Source organism: Miscanthus floridulus, chromosome 3 (assembly GCF_019320115.1).
Source record: "Miscanthus floridulus cultivar M001 chromosome 3, ASM1932011v1, whole genome shotgun sequence".
Classification (NCBI taxonomy): Eukaryota; Viridiplantae; Streptophyta; class Magnoliopsida; order Poales; family Poaceae; genus Miscanthus; species Miscanthus floridulus.
In genome coordinates this window covers 98,533,101-98,551,768 of record NC_089582.1, presented here as the reverse complement: position 1 = coordinate 98,551,768, position 18,668 = coordinate 98,533,101, and the positions used below count along the sequence as shown (strand labels likewise).

General features: G+C 48.8%; 1 protein-coding gene across 1 annotated transcript; it reads left to right on the top strand.

Annotated features, from left to right (window-relative positions):
• The first annotated feature begins 15,323 nt into the window (after positions 1 to 15,323).
• LOC136546232 (WRKY transcription factor WRKY62-like) lies at positions 15,324 to 16,397 on the top strand. The gene is made up of 3 exons (XM_066538198.1): positions 15,324 to 15,432; positions 15,557 to 15,913; positions 15,996 to 16,397. The coding sequence occupies exons 1-3, from the start codon at positions 15,343 to 15,345 to the stop codon at positions 16,395 to 16,397; spliced, it is 849 nt and encodes a 282-aa protein (XP_066394295.1). The 5' UTR covers positions 15,324 to 15,342.
• The last annotated feature ends 2,271 nt before the right edge of the window (positions 16,398 to 18,668 follow it).

Below are 18,668 nucleotides of genomic sequence, written 5' to 3'. Positions count from 1 at the left end.
TGGTCCAGCTGGGATTGTCATGGTTGTAGGACGGTGAGTTGTCTTGGATGAGAGTTAGCCTCAGGGGGAGTCACAGCAGGAGCCACAGGTAGCAGAGCATACTCAAGAGGGACAGCAGGCCAAGGAGATAGAGCAGGCACCTCAGCCACAGCTTCGTCGCTCTGGTCATACCCGTGCTCTAGTCACACCAAGGGCAGATACACAGTGGAGGGGTTCTCATCCACCGTCTAGACCACAGGGTCCGCCTCCAGTGACTCATCTAGATCTGAGGGCCACCACGGCCAAGCAGGTGCAGCAGCTTAGATTTGTGGATTTTGAGCAGTGGTTTCTGCCGAGGTGAGATGAGCGTGCATCAGAGGGCTTCTACACACCACTGCAAGAGGACTTCTATAATGCATATCTTAACAGTGGAGCTATTTTCATATCTCGGAGGGTGTGCAACATAGAGTCTATTGTTATAGCAGCTAGAGAGCACATTCGCCCATACCTATCTTACCTGCCAGGACTGACATATTTACTTGGACGGACAGGCTTATATGTTCTATCTTGGGTCCGTCAGTTCTATGCTTCTCTCTAGATTGACCCGCAGCATAGATTCATACACTTTGCATTTAGTGGCAGAGATTACAGGCTGATGAGCACTAGGGTCAGAGAGATACTCAGGCTTCAGAAGCAGCTCGTCCGGCTACATGAGGTTTGCTATGGATAGACAGCGCCCCCCAGACATCCTCATGGTGGGATGGTGCCCTCTACTGATCTAGTTCGCTACTGCTTCAAAGAGCCATTTGGTGAGGGGTCTAGTAGGACACCCAGTGATCTCACTCTCCACTGCTAGAGTGCTTGATGCTTATGAGGAGGACACTACTTTCGAGGATGGGGTATCACGAGGGCTTGACTCGCATATAGTTGTGGCTACTAAACTGTCTGATGCAGCAGATAGTGTTTGATATTTGGGATCTCCTTCTATTAGAGATGGAGGATACTATTGCTGAGGGGTTCAGAGGTCACCGATAGTTGCCCTATGCCCACCGGATCACGTTTCTTATTCACAAGGCAGTTATAGTGAGGCTGCCTAAGATGCTAGCTGAGTACAGTGGTGCTACGACAGAGTTCCCTGCATATAACCTAACTTAGATGATCCGCCATAGTACACCGAGTGCACCTAGCCAGCCGCGTCATCGTCCAGAGGTGCCAGAGACTGTAGCCCAGCAGGATGATACTATCAGGGGCATAGCAGCTATAGAGGAGGAGCACTTGATGCTTAGCAGGAGGGGATGGGCGAGAGTGACCCCAGTGACAGCTCAGAGGACTACCACGATATTCCTCAGATGCCTCCACGATGACATGATCATGAGGCCAGTAGCTCTAGTTCAGCTCCATCTGCACCGCAGACTGACCCTGCTCTACTTGCCATACTTGAGCGGATGAGGTAGGATTAGGCTCGCCAGGCTCAGGAGACCGCCGCTACTTTTGCACAGTTCTAGGCTTGATAGGATGAGTTTCAGTGGCAGCAGCAGGCCATACAGCAGCAACAGCAGGCCATGCATTAGCAATAGCTCCTCATGCAGTATGTAGTGCAGCTATTGGGGTTCCACCACCATAGCCTTCACCCTAGCTTGGTCAGCCTGCCACCACTTCTATGACTCCAGCGTTATAGCCTAGTGGGCTTTAGAGTCAGGGACAACCACCAGCATAGTTTGCTTCACCTACAGAGCAGGTGTCCCAATGGTTTGCTTTGCCCGTGTTAGCCCCACAGTTCACACCTCTCCAGACGGGTTTTACACCAGCTCAAACTTCCTCGCTCCTAGTGCTTGACACTTCAGTCTCTAGGAGTCTTGGAGTAACTTTTAGTGAGTTGATAGGGCAGCCTACTCTGCCATATTTGCATGTCCCAGGTCCTTCTATAGTTGCACCTATTACTGGGACTACAGAGACGCTCCCTTCATTAGTGGCATCATCAGAGCCAGCTGCTCCAGTCATACCTGCGCAGTCTACAGCAGCTCCAGTTGTTGATCTGACCTAGACCGCTTCAGCATCGCTTTCAACTATAGAGGGTCAGACAGCTTAGAGCTCTGGTTCAGATGATGATGTCACTTAGTTCTAGCTTGCTCCTCGTACCTCAGCACCTGACTCGTCTACTGCAGCCCCACCGACCAACCCTTAGGTTTTGGTATTTGACGCCAAAGGGGGAGAGGGATCGAGTATGTTAGTCTTGGGGGAGTGACTTAGGGGGAGCTTAGCTTACTTAGACTATCTATTACTTTTGGAGTTTTATGTGTGATACACTATTATGCATTTGTGTGTTTACTTTTATGCATCAAACTATATCTATGTGATAGTGATATCTACGTAATCATGAAATATGACATGTGTGCTCTCTACTTTGAATTATTTATATGTCATATCAATTGTGCTATGCTCATTTGCTTTGCTTCCGCATTTTACTCCGATGCAAATGAGCTTTATTACTTGTACTCATGCTTATTTCATATCTTGTGAGTACATCATGTTGGCTTGGGTCATATAAGCTTGCCTAACACTTTTGCTCTTATTGCCAAAAGCTTATATGAACCAAGCATGTTAAAAACCTCATCTCTTTCACATACTCGAGGTGGTATTGTCATCAATCACCAAAAAGGGAGAGATTGAAAGCATCTAGGCCCCTAGTTGGGTTTCGGTGATTAATAACAATACGTGATTACTGTGACTAATGTGTGTTTTGCAGAGGCAATTAAGTTAGGTCATGGTAATGGAGATCGATTGGGCAATCATGGTGGTCATGCCCCTACAATGGAAATCATTTCGGTTTTCAAAGGATGGATGACAAGGTTAAGGATGGACTAGTTCTAAGTGTTGATTGGAGTTGAAGAGACACTTAGAGTAGTTTAGGACTTTGTTTTTCCTTTGGCCGTACTATTAAGGGGGGTATAGATGGGTAGCTTGACCTAGATAAGTCTAGTGGGTTAGGTGAGGTGCACACTTGCTAAACCTAGCACTAGGTAGCTCCTAAAAAGCCCTTAGATCCATTGGAGCAAACTTCATTCATGTATGATCAAAAGTTGGAAGTGAATAGGGGGTCAAATGCTGACCAGATGCTGGCTTTGGTGTGACTAGATGCTGGCGCAGAGTTTGGTTAGTTCATTTGATCAAGGTGAAGTCGTCTGGAAGTGACCGGACACTAAGAGGTGAAGTGACCGGACACTGAGGGCCAGCGTCCGGTTGACTCCAGTAAGGTTCCAGAGAGGGAAAATCATGACCGAACGCATCCGGTCACACTATAAACACTAGAGTTCGGGGTGAACTGACCGGTGCATCCGGTCAACATGACCGGAGTGTCCGGTCACCCTGCAGAGGCACATAACGGTAGGTTTTTCAGCCCATGTTATAAATACTTCCTCTATTCATGTGTGGGGGTACTTTTGCTCATTTCATCAGCTGAGAAACACCTTTGAGAGTGTCAAGAAGAGCAAGGTCCTAGTGAGGTGATTGAGATTTGAGAATCCCAAAGAGAGCCCTCATTAGTGAGATCAAGAGTAGCAAAGTGTGCATCCACCCTTCTCATTAGGCTTGTCATGGTCAAGTGAGAGTTCATGCTTGTTACTCTTGGTGATCGCCATCACCTAGATGGCTTGGTGGTGATTGGGAGATTGGTGATCATCTAGCGGTGCTTGTGGATGACCCAACTCAAGTTGTGAGCAGTTGTGGGTGATTCACCGCGACGGAGTGTCGAAGAATCAACCCGTAGAGAGCACTTGATCCTTGCGCAGATCAAGGGGGAGCTACACCCTTGCGTGGGTGTTCCAATGAGGACTAGTGGGGAGTGGCGACTCTCTGATACCACGGCAAAACATCGCCGCGTTCCTCCTTCTCTCTTTACTTTGAACATTTACTTTGAGCAATTCAATTCTTGTCATTTACATTCCTAGAATTGCCATGCTAGAGTAGGATTGGAACTTAGGGTGCTAAACTTTTGTGCGTTAGATCAATAGAAACACTTTCTAGGCACAAGGGGTTAATTGGGCTAACCATAGAGTTTAATTATTGCAAAGAAATTTAAAATTAGCCCAATTCACCCCCCCCTCCCTCTTGGGCATCTTGATCCTTTCAGTGTGGCCTAGGCGAGGTAAGGTGAAATTGTAAAAAGAAATCAAAGATAAAAGTTCAGTAAATAAAGAGTGCGGACCGAGTATCTGAGATTCTGAGGAAGATGTCTCTAGCAAGAAAAATAAAGAAATGGTAGGAGAGTACACAAAAGAATGTGGAGTAACCTATTGGTTGGTTATTGCTAAGCCGCAAAAGGGAGCTGGATATGGCAGCCGTCACTAAAATTTGCATTTCACATTAAAATAAAATATGGAGTAACCTATTGAGTAGGTTAGTATAGAAAACACTATGGGCTGGTTAAGCCACAAAAGGGAGCTAGATATGGCAGCCCTCACTAAAATTTGCATTTCACCTTAAAATAAAATGTGGAGTAACCTATTGAGTAGGTTAGTATACAAAACACCGTGGGCATATAAGGGAGCCTGGATATGGCAGCCCTCACTACAATTTGCATTTGACATTAGAATAAATTAATAATCATGGCGACAAAGCCATAAAGCATGAATACTGACATGAAGGAATAACTAATAAGTCCCGAGACTTGATAACTCAAACATTACAAGTAGTTAAAAAAATAAAACTACTAATCAAGGCATACTCATCTGAAAATCTTCTCAGAGAAATTCAGAAGGTCAATAAGAGAGAATCCATTCCTATCATATAAGAGAATCTTGAAAATAGTCCACTTCTGAAACTTGCATCAGAAGCTTGACATCAAAAGCTTGGTTATGTGAAAATAAATAGGACTTGTGGCACAAACATCAACGGCCTGATAATTGCAATGAGCCTAACCTGGATGCAACAAGCACATTTTTTCTAGCATGGCTAACCCAGGTTACTACCATACAGAGTACTGAGTATTAACTTACACTGATATAGAGCTCTTGAGTAAAAGAAAAGGGGGGTATTAATCAAATTTATTTTTTCTCGTGGGGATAGATATTTGACAAATGTAATTGAACATCCTTATGCATACAACATAGGTAAGTAGTAGGACCTCTCTTTCTAGGCCTAGGAAACTAACCCATATGAAATATTGGGTCATTTAGTAGCTGTCAAATTTTGATGATTGAATCTTCAAACTACAACATCATTAGCAGTTATCAAGTAAGCCTCAGTTGATGCCATTGTGAAATGTGAATTGGCTGCAACTCAAGTTGCACGACAGTTCTTGATCAGCTGGACCATAGTATTGGTACAAAATTGCAAATACAAGAGCAGGACATCCAATTGAGGAAAATTTTCAAAGCAATACAAGGAAGCAAACCTTTGGGTGGCTACTAAAGGATGGAAAGATCATGGAGTTCCGCTACAAAATTTTTTCCTTTTTTTCCTGAAACGAGCACAAATGTGCTCCTTATTGAGCAGCAAATAGCATGGCCGGATATACTCGCTGCTAGGCCAAATCTGCATGCCTGTCCTGTCGCATCATGGCCGTGGCGGGTTCCCTGCAGACCGGCGCTGGGGAGGGAGACACGGCGGGTGCAGCAGCGGTGTCCGGGACGCGTGTGTGTCCAGTGGGACCCATCGTATCTTCTTCCTTGTGTGTGTTGCTACCCGTGGTTGAGGGATGGCCCCCAACTTGCATCACTATGGAAGGCCTGAAGTGGTCAGGCCTGAGACGAGGGCCATGGCGGAGGGAGGTGCGGGCGGTGAGGCGTACGAAGGGAAGAAGTCAGCGGGTAGTGTAGCTGGTTTGAGCATGCTTAGCAGCGTCGTGAGCAGCATACCGCGGTCCCCGTCCACCATGCTCGCATGTACTCGATGCACGTGCCTATCCCCGTGTCTCATCGCCCTCAGCTGGCCACCCCCGCGCAAGCGGATGCTCGGTGGCATTGTGCATGGGCTTGGCATGGCTAGGGACTAGGGCCACCGTGCCAAGAGCCAGTGCCGCGTTTGGAGCCCGCTGCCACGCTGGGAGCCCACTGCCTCGCCAATTCACCGGTGGCAGGGACCTACGTCGATGGCCTACCATGCCAAGGGAGCTGAACCGATGGCTTGTGCGCCACCGCTCACGCTGGTGACTCGTGGCCGGCCGTACCCACGCCTTGACCGAGAGCTGCTGCACTAAGGGCACGCCTCCAGATCCCCGCCTTGCCAGCCTACTGTGCCAGGGGCCAGGAGGCAGCACCAGCTCTCCATCATGCCATTACGCTTCACCAGCTCGCCGGTGACCATGATTCTAGCCTGCTCTAGTGGTGTGGCAAGCAGAGGGTGGAGTGGAGAGAATGGGGGTGCTGGATGTGGGGGTATGGCCCCCAGTATCCACAAGATAAGACATGGGTCGCACCATCAGAGATGACCCAGCCCACAAGATCAAGGCGTGCACGGCGTTGCTCAGCGTGCACCGCAAGATATTGTATAGTACCAAATAGGCTACTTTCCTTGTAACCCTGCCCCTCCAGAGTATATAAGGAGAGGCAGGGGTCCCCTAGTGGACAAGATACATCATGATAGATACATCTCATACTCAATACAATACACCAAAGACACAGGACGTAGGGTATTACGTCGATCAGATGGCCCGAACCTGTCTAAATCGCTGTCTCTACGCCTTGTGTCACCATCCGATTCCTGATTACGCGCACCCCCACCGACAAATCTACCATCTTAGGATACCCCTCGGTGGACTGCCGATGATATTCTATCGACAGTTGGCACGCTAGGTAGGGGTGTGCGCTTGATCCATGGTGAGCCAGATGGACCTCAAATCAACAGCGCGTTCTCATCAACGATCTCATGGAGATCCATGCCGGTCCATGTCGATGATTCATCGCTGGCTACACCAACCCCCGTGATAGTAGATCCAATCTTAGAACCACCTCCAAGGTCGTCTTCACCAACAACTCACCGCCCGTTAGGTGCTCGCTATCAACGCTGACTAGATAATGCCATACGCCACCGACCAGATGCTCCGTCCAAAGCTAAGTCATGCTTTAATATTTTTCTAAATATTCTCCAATCTTCGTATATCGCCATAATGTTTCTCCGAACTGTTTTCTCCATGTTTGCTCTCTAAACAATTTTTCGAACCCTCGAATAGTCATGTTGATGCTCGGACGCCTCTAGAGACGGCCCTGTCTCCGGCTTCTCCCTACACGTCTCCACGCTCTGTGTTATGGGTGGTCGGCAGCAGCTCCTTGGTCATGCCTATTCCTCCTACACGTGCACGGGCTCTGCGCTCGACGTTATGGACTATGGGCTAGCTAGGGCTGGAGACTTAGCTACACACTAACTGGTCGGGCGGTTTATATTAAATATAAATATATTTTCACGCCAACTGATCGTCAAGCTACATACGCTATTTTTTCTCCGGAGTTCATATATTTTTACATCATGTACTACCCATTCTATATATTTGTATTGTAGGATCATTGTCTAGGTGATCGGATCACCTGGTGCTCAGACTTCTCCATCGATCAACTGGTCACACTGCTTGGTTCATGGACTCCATCACCGACCAATTGATCGGACTGTTCGCCGGTCGCTTCGACTCAATGCTCACTTCGTCGCCGACCAGTTGACCAGACTATTCGCTGCTCATGTTTCATCACCAGCTACACCAGTTACTCCTCAGCGCTCGGATTCTTTGTGCTCGAGGACTAAGTGGGCACACTTCACAGCATGAACGTCGCCAGCTACGCCGAGGACTCCTTAGTGCTCGAACATCGCTGCCTACGCCGGGGACTCCTCGCTCCTTGGTGCTCGATCATCGCCAGCGACGCTGGGAACTCCTTACTTCTTGGTGCTCAGTCATCGCCAGCGACGCCGGGGACTCCTCGCTCTTCGGTGCTCCGTCATCGCCAGCGACGTTGGGGACTCCTCGGTGCTCAGTCATCGCTAGCGACACTGGGGACTCCTCGCTCCTCGGTGCTCGGTCATCGCCAGTGACTCCGGGGACTCCTCGCTCCTCGGTGCTCGATCATCGCCAGTGATGCTGGGGACTCCTCGGTGCTTGGTCATCGCTAGCGACGCCGGGGACTCCTCGCTCCTTGATGCTCGGACATCGCCGCCTACGCTGGGGACTCCTTGCTCCTCAGTGCTTGGTCATCGCCAGCGACGCCGGGGACTCCTCGCTCCTTAGTGCTCGGTCATCACCAGCGATGCTGGGGACTCCTCGCTCCTCAGTGCTCAGACATCACCAGCGACGTCGGGGGCTCCTCGGTCCTCGGTAATCGGTCATCGACAGCGACGCCGGGGACTCTTCGCTCCTCGGTGCTCAGACATGGCCACCTAGGCTGGGGACTCCTCGCTCCTCGGTGCTTGGTCATCGACAGCGATGCTAGGGACTCCTCGCTCCTTGGTGCTCAGACATCGCCGCCTGCACCGGGGACTCCTCGCTCCATGGTGCTCGGTCATCGACGGCGATGCCAGGGACTCCTCACTCCTCGGTGTTTGGACATCGGACATCGCTACCTACACCGCGGACTCCTCGCTCCTTGGTGCTCAGACATCATTACCTATGCCAGGGACTCCTCGCTCCTCGGTGCTCGGTCATCACTAGCGACGCCGGGAACTCCTCGCTTCTTGATGCTCGGTCATCGCCAGCGACACTGGGGACTCCTCATTCCTTAGTGCTCGGTCATCGCCAGCGACGCCGGGGACTCCTCGCTCCTTGGTGCTCGGACATCACCAGCAAAGCCAGGGACTCCTCACTCCTTGGTGCTTGGTCATCGCCGATGACGTCGGGGATTCCTCGCTCCTCGGTGCTCAGTCATCGCCAGCGACGCCGAGGACTCCTCGCTCCTCAGTGCTCGAACATTGCTAGTGACGCCAGGGACTCCCTACTCCTCGGTGCTCGGTCATCGCCGGCGACGTCGGGGGACTCCTAGCTCCTCGGTGCTCGGTCATCGCCAGCAATGCCGGGGGACTCCTCGCTCCTTAGTGCTCAGACATCGCCAGCGACGCCGGTGACTCCCTGCTCCTCGGTGCTCAGTCATTGCCAGCGATGTCGGGGACTCCTTGCTCATTGGTGCTTGGTCATCGCCAGCGACGCCAGGCACTCCTCGCTCCTTGGTGCTCGGTCATCGCCAGCGACACCGAGGACTCCTCGGTGCTCGGACATCGCCGCCTATGCTGGGGGACTCCTCGGTGCTCGATCATCGTCGGCGACGCTGGGGACTCCTCACTCCTTGGTGCTCAGACATCGCCGCCTATGCCGGGGACTCCTCGCTCCTCGGTGCTCGGTCATCACCAGCGACGCTGAGGACTCCTCGCTCCTCGGTGCTCGGTCATCGCCAGTGATGCCGGGGACTCCTTGCTCTTTGGTGCTCGGTCATCGCCAGTGATGTCGGGGACTCCTCGCTCCTCGGTGCTCGGTCATCGCCAGCGACGCCGGGGACTCCTCGGTGCTTGGTTATCGCCAGCGATGCCGGGACTCCTCGCTCCTCGGTGCCCAGACATCATCGCCTACACTGGGGACTCCTCGCTCCTCGGTGCTCGGTCATCGCCAGCGATGCCGGGGACTCCTCGCTCCTCAGTCATCGCCAGCAACGCCGGGGACTCCTCGCTACTCGGTGCTCGGACATCGTCGCCTACGCTAGGGACTTCTCGCTCCTCGATGCTCGGTCATCGCTAGTGACGCCGAGGACTCCTCGCTCCTTGGTGCTCGGTCATCGCCAGCGACATCGGGTACTCCTCGCTCCTCGATGCTCGGACATCACCAGCGACACCGGGGACTCCTTGGTCCTCGGTAATCGGTCATCGACAGTGACGTCGGTGACTCCTCACTCCTCGGTGCTCGGACATCGCCGCCTACGCCGGGGACTCCTCGCTTCTTGGTGCTCTGTCATCGATAGCGACGCTAGGGACTCCTCGCTCCTCGGTGCTCAGACATCGCCGCCTACGCCGGGGGACTCCTCGCTCCTCGGTGCTCGGTCATCGATAGCAACACCGGGGACTCCTCGCTCCTCGGTGCTCGGACATCGCCGCCTACACTGGAGACTCCTCGGTGCTCGATCATCGCCAGCGATGTCAGGGACTCCTCACTCCTCTGTGCTTGGTCATCACCAGTGATGCTGGGGACTCCTCGCTCCTCGGTGCTTGGACATCACTGCCTACACCAGGGACTCCTCGCTCCTCGGTGCTCGGACATCACCGCTTACGCTGGGGACTCCTCGCTCCTTGGTGCTCGGTCATCGCCAATGATGCCGGGGACTCCTCGCTCCTCGATGCTCGGTCATCGCCAGCGACGTTGGGGACTCCTTGTTCCTCGGTGCTTCATCATCACCAGCGATGTCGGGGACTCCTCGCTCCTCGGTGCTCGAACATCGCCAGTGACGCCGGGGACTCCTCGCTCCTCAGTGCTCGGTCATCGCCGGCGACGTCGGGGGCTCCTCGCTCCTCGGTGCTCGGTCATCACCAGCGTCGCTAGGGACTCCTCGCTCCTTGGTGCTCCGACATCGCCAGTGATGCCAGGGACTCCGCGCTCCTCGGTGCTCGGTCATCGCCGATGACACCGGGGACTCCTCGCTCCTCGGTGCTCTATCATCGCCAACGATGCCTAGGACTCCTTGCTCCTCGGTGCTCGGACATCGCCAGCGATGCTGGGGACTCCCCGCTCCTCGATGCTCAGTCATCGCCAACGACACTAGGGACCTCCTCGCTCCTCGGTGCTCGGTCATCGCCAGCGACGTTGGGCACTCCTTGCTCCTCGGTGCTCGGTCATCGCCAAGTGACGCCGAGGACTCCTCGGTGCTCAAACATCGCCGCCTACGTCGGGGACTCCTCGGTGCTCGGTCATCGCCGGTGGACGCTGGGAACTCCTCGCTCCTTGGTGCTCGGTCATCACCAGCAATGCCTGGGACTCCTCGCTCCTTGGTGCTCGGACATCATTAGCGACACTGGGGACTCCTCGCTCCTCGGTGCTCGGTCATCGCCAGCAATGCGGGGACTCCTCGATGCTCCCTTGGTGGTCAGATCTTGCTATGTCTCGTCGGGTGTGGCTATCAAGCTGCTCCATGCTATTCGAATTAGGGTGTTAATCTTGGGCAGCATGTTCTGGGGTCTTGATACACGCCATGTCAAATGACGTCAGCAAGCTTTTAGACTTCTTTTTCTTTGACCCCTGCTGCAAGATTCATTCTTCATCTTCCAGTGGGCTTGGGGACTAAGTGGGCACACTTCACCTTGCGGTGAATGTGCATGGCTTTTCTCATCTCATGGCTACGCCCGGGGACTGGCTTCCTGCTCAGCTAGGTCTTCTACTTTCTGACCGTGGCACCACGTGACTTACATTCACCTACTGTCAGGCTCGGGGGACTAGCTGTGGGGGGTATGGCCTCCGGTATCCACAAGACAAGATATGGGCCGCACCATCAGAGGTGGCCTAGCCCACAAGATCAAGGCGTGCACGGCGCTGCTCGGCGTTGCACCGCAAGATATTGTATAGTACCAAATAGGCTACTTTCTTATAACCATGCCCCTCCAGAGTATATAAGGAGAGGCAGGGCGTCCCCTAGCGGACAAGATACATCATGATAGATACATCTCATACTCAAATACAATACACCAAAGACATTAGGGACGTAGGGTATTACGTCGATCAGACGGCCCGAACCTGTCTAAATCGTTGTCTCTGCGCCTTGTGTCCACCATCTGGTTCCCTGATTAACGCACACCCCCCCACGACAAATCTACCATCGCGGGATATCCCTCGGTGGACTGCCGACGATATTCTACTATCGACAGCGGAGCATGCGCTGAGGGTACGAGGAGGAAAAGGTGAGCGGAGAAACGCCGTCGTGCGCACGCCCGTGAAGCCGTCGCGGATTGCCTCAGGTCGAGAACGAAGATGGGGTATGAGACCCACAACCGATCCGTATCGGATGTACTAGTTTGTTTTGTCACCCTATCTAACGGCTAGCACGTTCGCGGGTGATGTGGCCCTATCCATTAGCTCGCTTTTGGAAGCAGGATTTCTATATAGAGATATGCAGAGTCAGGCTGTCTCCAATAGGAGACCCATCAGAAGACCCAAACTCAAAAGGTTTCCAACATAATAGCTATAGCCTCCAATAAAGTACCTATACGGAAGACCCATTTTAGGTGTCAGGAGAGATATAACCCAAATCTGAGTATTCTCTCTCCTGAAGATCCATTTATAGAAATGGTTCTCTTTGGGTCTCGTTGTTGAAGAAGGCAAAAATAGATATTGAACCCTTTACCTGTAGCGCTATCCAAACATGAAAACTTCCTCTTCTAGTTGACAAGCCTGGCTAGGGCCTAACCTACCAAACCAAATGCAACGTTACTACGGTTCCACTAATTGACGAACGTTCTCCAAGAAGAAACCCGGCAAACGATTGGGCAACCTAGTGACTTCCATTATTTGGAAAAAAATGTTCTTGCAACTGTCCACTTAGGAAAATATAATGCACAACATGTGAGGGCTCAAACATGTTATCATAAATTTTCTATATAACTTTTAACACATGAGTTTTGCAAATAGAACTTACCAAGGCAATTTTCATAGGAATATAACTTATACACATAACACTTATGGACAAACACTATGTTACATAATATTTGCATTCAAGATTTGTGAAACACAAATTATGCATGCAAGGTTTGTTAAAACAAAATTGTGCATACAACATTTGTGAAATAAATTTGTGCACACAAGATTTATGAATATCAATTGTGTAGACACGATTTGTTAAAAAAAGATGCACATTAGACTTGTGAAAAAGATATGCACATTAGATTTGGAAGACGAGAGAAGGAGAAATTGACCTGCTTGAGAAACAAAGAGAAAAATAGGAGAATCATGTGAGAGAGAGAGAGAGAGAGAGAGAGAGAGAGAGAGAGAGAGAGAGAGAGAGAGAGAGAGAGAGAGAGAGAGACAGAGGAGAGGGAAGGGTTGAGGTTGTTTCATACGTGAGATCCATTCAATTATGGCCATGCTAATCAGTGAATGATCTGACCAACCTTGCGAGTTTCCCTTTTTTTAGAACATTAGTTTTCGCATAACTTTCCACCACAACATCATGTTGTTGCTTTTTCAATACATCTGTGAAATAATTATAAAAAAATATCATGTTAATTTTTCAGCATGTTACTTTTTAGAAAAAAAAAGATATAGCTTTATATGTTACTCATAATGTTACAATCATGAAACACAAGATGCTCGACTTAAACTAGTGACCTTTACAACACAAATTTCATAACTATCAACGAACAAACTTACCATAATAATTTCTCTTTATAACTTTTCTTGCACAAGTTTACATAAATTAGTTCTACGAGTCACGCAAGCTTTTGCTGTTCAACGTCTTTTGGAAAAAAAGTCATAGCTTATTCAGCACAACTCTTGTAGATAACTTGTTTTCAGATAGACTTATCACTAGTATACAGAAGTAAAATGAGTAAGTTAGTAAGAAAAGGCTAGTGGAAAAGCAAATGAGAAAAGAGAAAAAAGTATGACGGCCTACGTGTTGATTTGCGGAAGGGGGAAGAGGAAGGTTTGGTCCGTTGGCTCCACCACGCTTGGAGCGAATGCTCGTGACCTTGAGATTGGGACCTTATTGCCTTTATAGGGTCAGTCATATATTTAGTGGATGATGTGGTGGTTAGTTGGTCTTATCCATGGTGAACGTGTAACGGTTGTTGGGGGTATATCTTTTCCCTGTGCTCTTTCAAAAATTAGGAAAAAGGAAGGAAGAATATCATGAAGGAAAAGGGGTTGGGGTAACGTTTTTTATGCGCTGTCTCAGATTAGAAAAGAACACTGTCAGAAAGTTTCTTGTTATGGAAAAGAGGAGATCGAATAAGAGGATAGTGCATGCTGATAATTAGATGACGTTCCCCACACTACGTCAGGGGACCGCCGGATTTCCTCGTCATCATCAGCGCGTAGTACTAGTAATAAACCGTCCTTCTCAGGGAACAGACCATTTCATTTCAGCCCTTGTTTAGTTCTCCTAAACTCCCAACTTTGACACTATATAAAAAGAAGATTCCTCGTTACATCAAACTTGCGGTACATGTATGAAGTACTAAATGTAGATGAAATCAAAAACTAATTGTACAGTTTGGTTGAACTTTGCGAGATGAATCTTTTGAGCCTAATTAGTCAATGTTTGGACAATAATTCACAAATACAAACGAATTGCTACAGTGTTTACCGTCGCATCAAACACTGTGCAAATGCCGAATCCGGCCAGAACTAAACGCGCCCTCATGCGATCCGATCGACTCCGAGAGAGCAACTGTAAGACCCCGCTAAATGGCGCAAGTTGGGCCGGTCAAATAGCCGAGTACTGCAGCAACAAGGTGGTGCGAGTGCTGTAGCATCATGGAAAATACTGTAGCAGCTCGCTTAAAAGCCTGGGAGGCTGTTAACTTTGGTTTGAACTTTTTGGGCAAAGCGAGGACGAAAGCACAAGAGAGTTAATTAGCAGGTGTAATCTATTCAATAGTAGAGTAGGCCTATGCCGTGTGCCGGACCTAGGGCGTTACAAATGGTATTCAGAGCCAACTCTCGCCGTTTCACGGACATATGGCTCGAAAGCTCGGACAGGTTGCGCATGGCTCTGCAAGAGCATGACACTTGGGCCGGAGAGCTGGTAATATGGACGTGGCCAAGAGAGTCGATCTTGGACATTTGTCTCTTTTGGGTAGGTTGGTTCGGCTCTCGACAAGAACGTCGAGTCCTCAAGGGTGGGTGTATGTGAGACCTCGCTAAATGGGGCAAGTTGGGCCGGTCTGATAGGCTGGGCCATAGCAGCAGAATTAGTACCACCTCGAAAGCAAAAGCAGAGCCGAACTAGCTTAAAAACCTGGGAGGTTGTTAACTCCGATTCGAACCTTTTACGCGAAATAAGGACGAAAGCGCAAGAGAGTTAATTAGCAGATGTACTCCATTCAACGATAGAGTAGGGCTGTGTCGTGTGCTGGGCTGGGGCGTTACAGCAACCCCCAACGACTTACTCCACCGGAAAACTTGTGACGAAGGCAGCGCGCGTCAGGAGTGACGTACGCACCGTGATGACGGTGCACGGATGTGGCGAGGCCCAACTGCCAGCCCAAGGCATGGTCAAGTCGTCTTCGTCGTCGCCCACAACGGGACAAGGTAAAATGACCGCATTCGTGCCCTATATAGCGTGGCCCGCAGCGTACACGCACAAGGTTCACGTTCCCACGCCTTCTCGTTCGTACACCCATCCTTAAGCTTTAAAATATAACACCGTAGCTCTGTTATTACATTATCACATATACAGCAAGACGTGGCGGTGATCGATGGCCATGGACAGCAACGGCGAGTGCTCGTCCCCCACCGCCAGCGCCGGGCTTCTGCCCCTCTTCGGCCCGTCGCCGCCGCCGCCTCAGGTCAGTCCACTCCACCGAATGCTCCATCGCCTGGTCACTCACTGACACTAGTGGCCTGGGTTTACTTTGCTTGCGTACCAGCAGTTGGCAGTTGCTCATCTCCTCTGTTTGATTCGATCGACAGGCGGAGAGTCTGGAGGAGAAGCTGAGGCGGGTGAGCGAGGAGAACCGGAGGCTGGCCGCCGCGCTGGACGCCATACTCGCCGCCGACCGCTCCACACCGCGAGCGCTCGCCACGTCGCTGCCGGCCCAGCAGGGCAATGCGGCTTTGACGACCCAAGCAGCCGCTGGCGTCACCGCGGAGCCGCGGCCCAGGCTGCGGACGGTGCGCGCGCGCGCTGAGCCGGCGGACGCCGATGCCAACCACCTCAAGGACGGCTACCAGTGGCGCAAGTACGGCCAGAAGGTGACGCGCGACAACCCCTACCCGAGAGCCTACTTCCGCTGCGCCTACGCTCCCTCCTGCCCCGTCAAGAAGAAGGTAAAGGATTCAAAGATAGGAGTTTCAACAAATTCACCCCCTTTTTTTCCCTTCTAAATAAAAGAGTGAAAAAACGGCGCAGGTGCAAAGGAGTGCAGATGACAATTTGATGCTGGTGGCGACATACGAGGGTGAACACAACCATGAGCAACGTGCCCAGATCGAGTACGTCAATGACGCATCGACGAGCCAGCAGCAGCAGCACCAGGCCGGGTCGTCGTCGTCACTGCCGTGCTCCATCATCTCCATCAATTTGTTGGGCCGGACGATCACCCTTGGCCTGGCGGACCAACGGCCGCCGGGATCGAGTTCGAATGCCGAGGCGGTCGTCGTAGGGGAGATTGTAACGCCCGAGTTTCGGAAGGTTTTGGTGGACGAGCTCGCGAATTTGCTCAAGAATGATTCCGAGTTCATCGAGTCGCTGGCGAGCGCCGTGGCTGATAGGGTGATGGAGAGAATACCAGCAGCAGGGCACATATTTTGATGCAAGACTGTATAAATCACGCTCGTGGATGGATGCAAAATAAATGTGAATATACACATGCACTTTTAATCTTGCTGTTGAAAAAACACTGATAATATGTCTATGTAACATAAACTTATATACTTGCCCTACAACTTTATATTTTTTGCAAAAAAAAAAGAAACTACAACTTTATTAACTATTTATAAACTGTTCCTCACCGTCTAAACTGAGACCCACCTGACTAAAATATATATCTATATGTTTAAGAGAAGAAACAAAATAGCGTATGTGAAATATATACTTATATTTATGGCCACGTGGGCTACAATATTAACATAAATGACATTACGAATCTAGATATTGATTTTTAATTTTTAAACCAATTGCTACATATTTTTTATCCTTAAAGTTAATAAAACTCTTGTGCTTGTTTTACCTATATTAACACTTCTTTCGTATTTATTAAAATAAGAATTTTAGGTAGTATACTGAACTCTCTGAAGTACTATGATAGAAAAAGTGCTCATTCTAATCTTATCATGTCGCTCAAGATCAATGGTAAGTGAGATGTAGGATAGAGCAGTGGAGCTATAACCTTAAGAGGCTAATATATTTAAGCCTGATATCACTACTTATTTCAAAGAAATATCAAAGATCATGAGTGTATTAGTTACCTTTGCTTTGCACTAACCTCTTCCACTTCTCAAGATTTTTTTTCTTCCAATTTTCTATAATTTGAATTGAATTATCGGTGTCATTGATATGTGGTTTCTCAAGGGAATATTTTTCTATGATTGATAAATATCAAAATAAATATATTTTTCTAATGTATTTATGTTTACTTGGTTTACATGGTGACGTGTAGCATTGTTCTTACTTTTAAATTAAAAGTGGTAGAAATGAGTAATTTAGTATATATTTACTTCATGGTTATTGAATTATTTTCATAATAGCTTCCATTATTAACATATTCGTAGATTTGAGGGCGGATAATTTAGATATGAACGAAATGTGTTACTTTATGTTATCTTTCGTAATGACATATGTGCATAATTATTTAGATGCAAATTTAGATGTTACTTTGCGTTATTTTTCATATAATGGCCTATGTCATTAATTTATATACAAACTTATGAAATTATTTTAAATTATCTTTCATAACAGTAGAGGTTGCTAGTTTATGTATAAATTTAGGGAAGTTATTTTAAATTATATTTCATAATAACACAGTTGGGTAACAGATGCAAATTTAGGGGTTTTTTTCTTAATCTTAATAATACAGTTTGACAATGGAATGGAGTGTCCTCGATACTCAGAACGTGGCAAGTTTGTTGAAGTGAAGTCTTCTGCAAAAAAAACAAGAAAAAAGAAACTGACGTTAGGGAAGCTTCGTGTGCACAAGTGTTCTCATAGTGGCGTTACAACTCTTGATAGGAGAGTTAAAATTGTTGTCCTCCAAGAATATGAACTCAACGAGTTGACAGCATGCGCTTGACTTGTAATTAACAGGTAAAAGTCATAAAAGAAGACGTACTTATGATTCTAAATGGCTTCGTTCGGCTGGCTGGCTGGGCTGAGCCTGGCTGGCCAGCTCACTCATAGAAATGCTGTTTACGTCCAGATAGAACAGTATTTTTCTTTCACAACAATCAGCCGGAACAGTATTTTAGCTTATTTTTCAGTCCTGCCGAACAGACCCATTAATATCTAGTCAAGCGTACATGTCGATAATGACGAGATAGAATGTTAATGACTTTGAATCACGAAAGTACAAATATTTATGTTAGGGTCACCGGAGGTACAAAAGTTTGTCAGAAAACCATGGAAAAGGAACCCAAACCAAAGACTACTAAAAAACAAAGCGCGGCGTTGCTGCGCGGCTCTGTGGAGTGTCCGTAGTTGTAAAGCCAGTTTTGATAATACATTTCAATGTTATTATCTAACTAATAATGTGTTATTAGATCAGAATAAAATCAAGAGATCACGAATCTCTCCTGCCAAAGCCGTCATCACTCATCAGCATAAAAGAAGGGTCAAATTATGCAGAGGAAACATGACATAATTTTCTGCCATAAGCTTTAATAGGGAATAAATAGCAGTAGCACAATTATAATTAATACAGGAAAAGCACATGCGCTGAATGCTACTGATGTTTTTTGCCTGAATATGCTTCTTTTGTTTTGGAATGTTCTAACATTTAAAATAGTTGATTCCATTAATAAGCTTGCTAAAAAGTAACACGTGGCATTGCCGCGCACCTGAGTGGAGTGTTGACTTTTTTTATTTTGA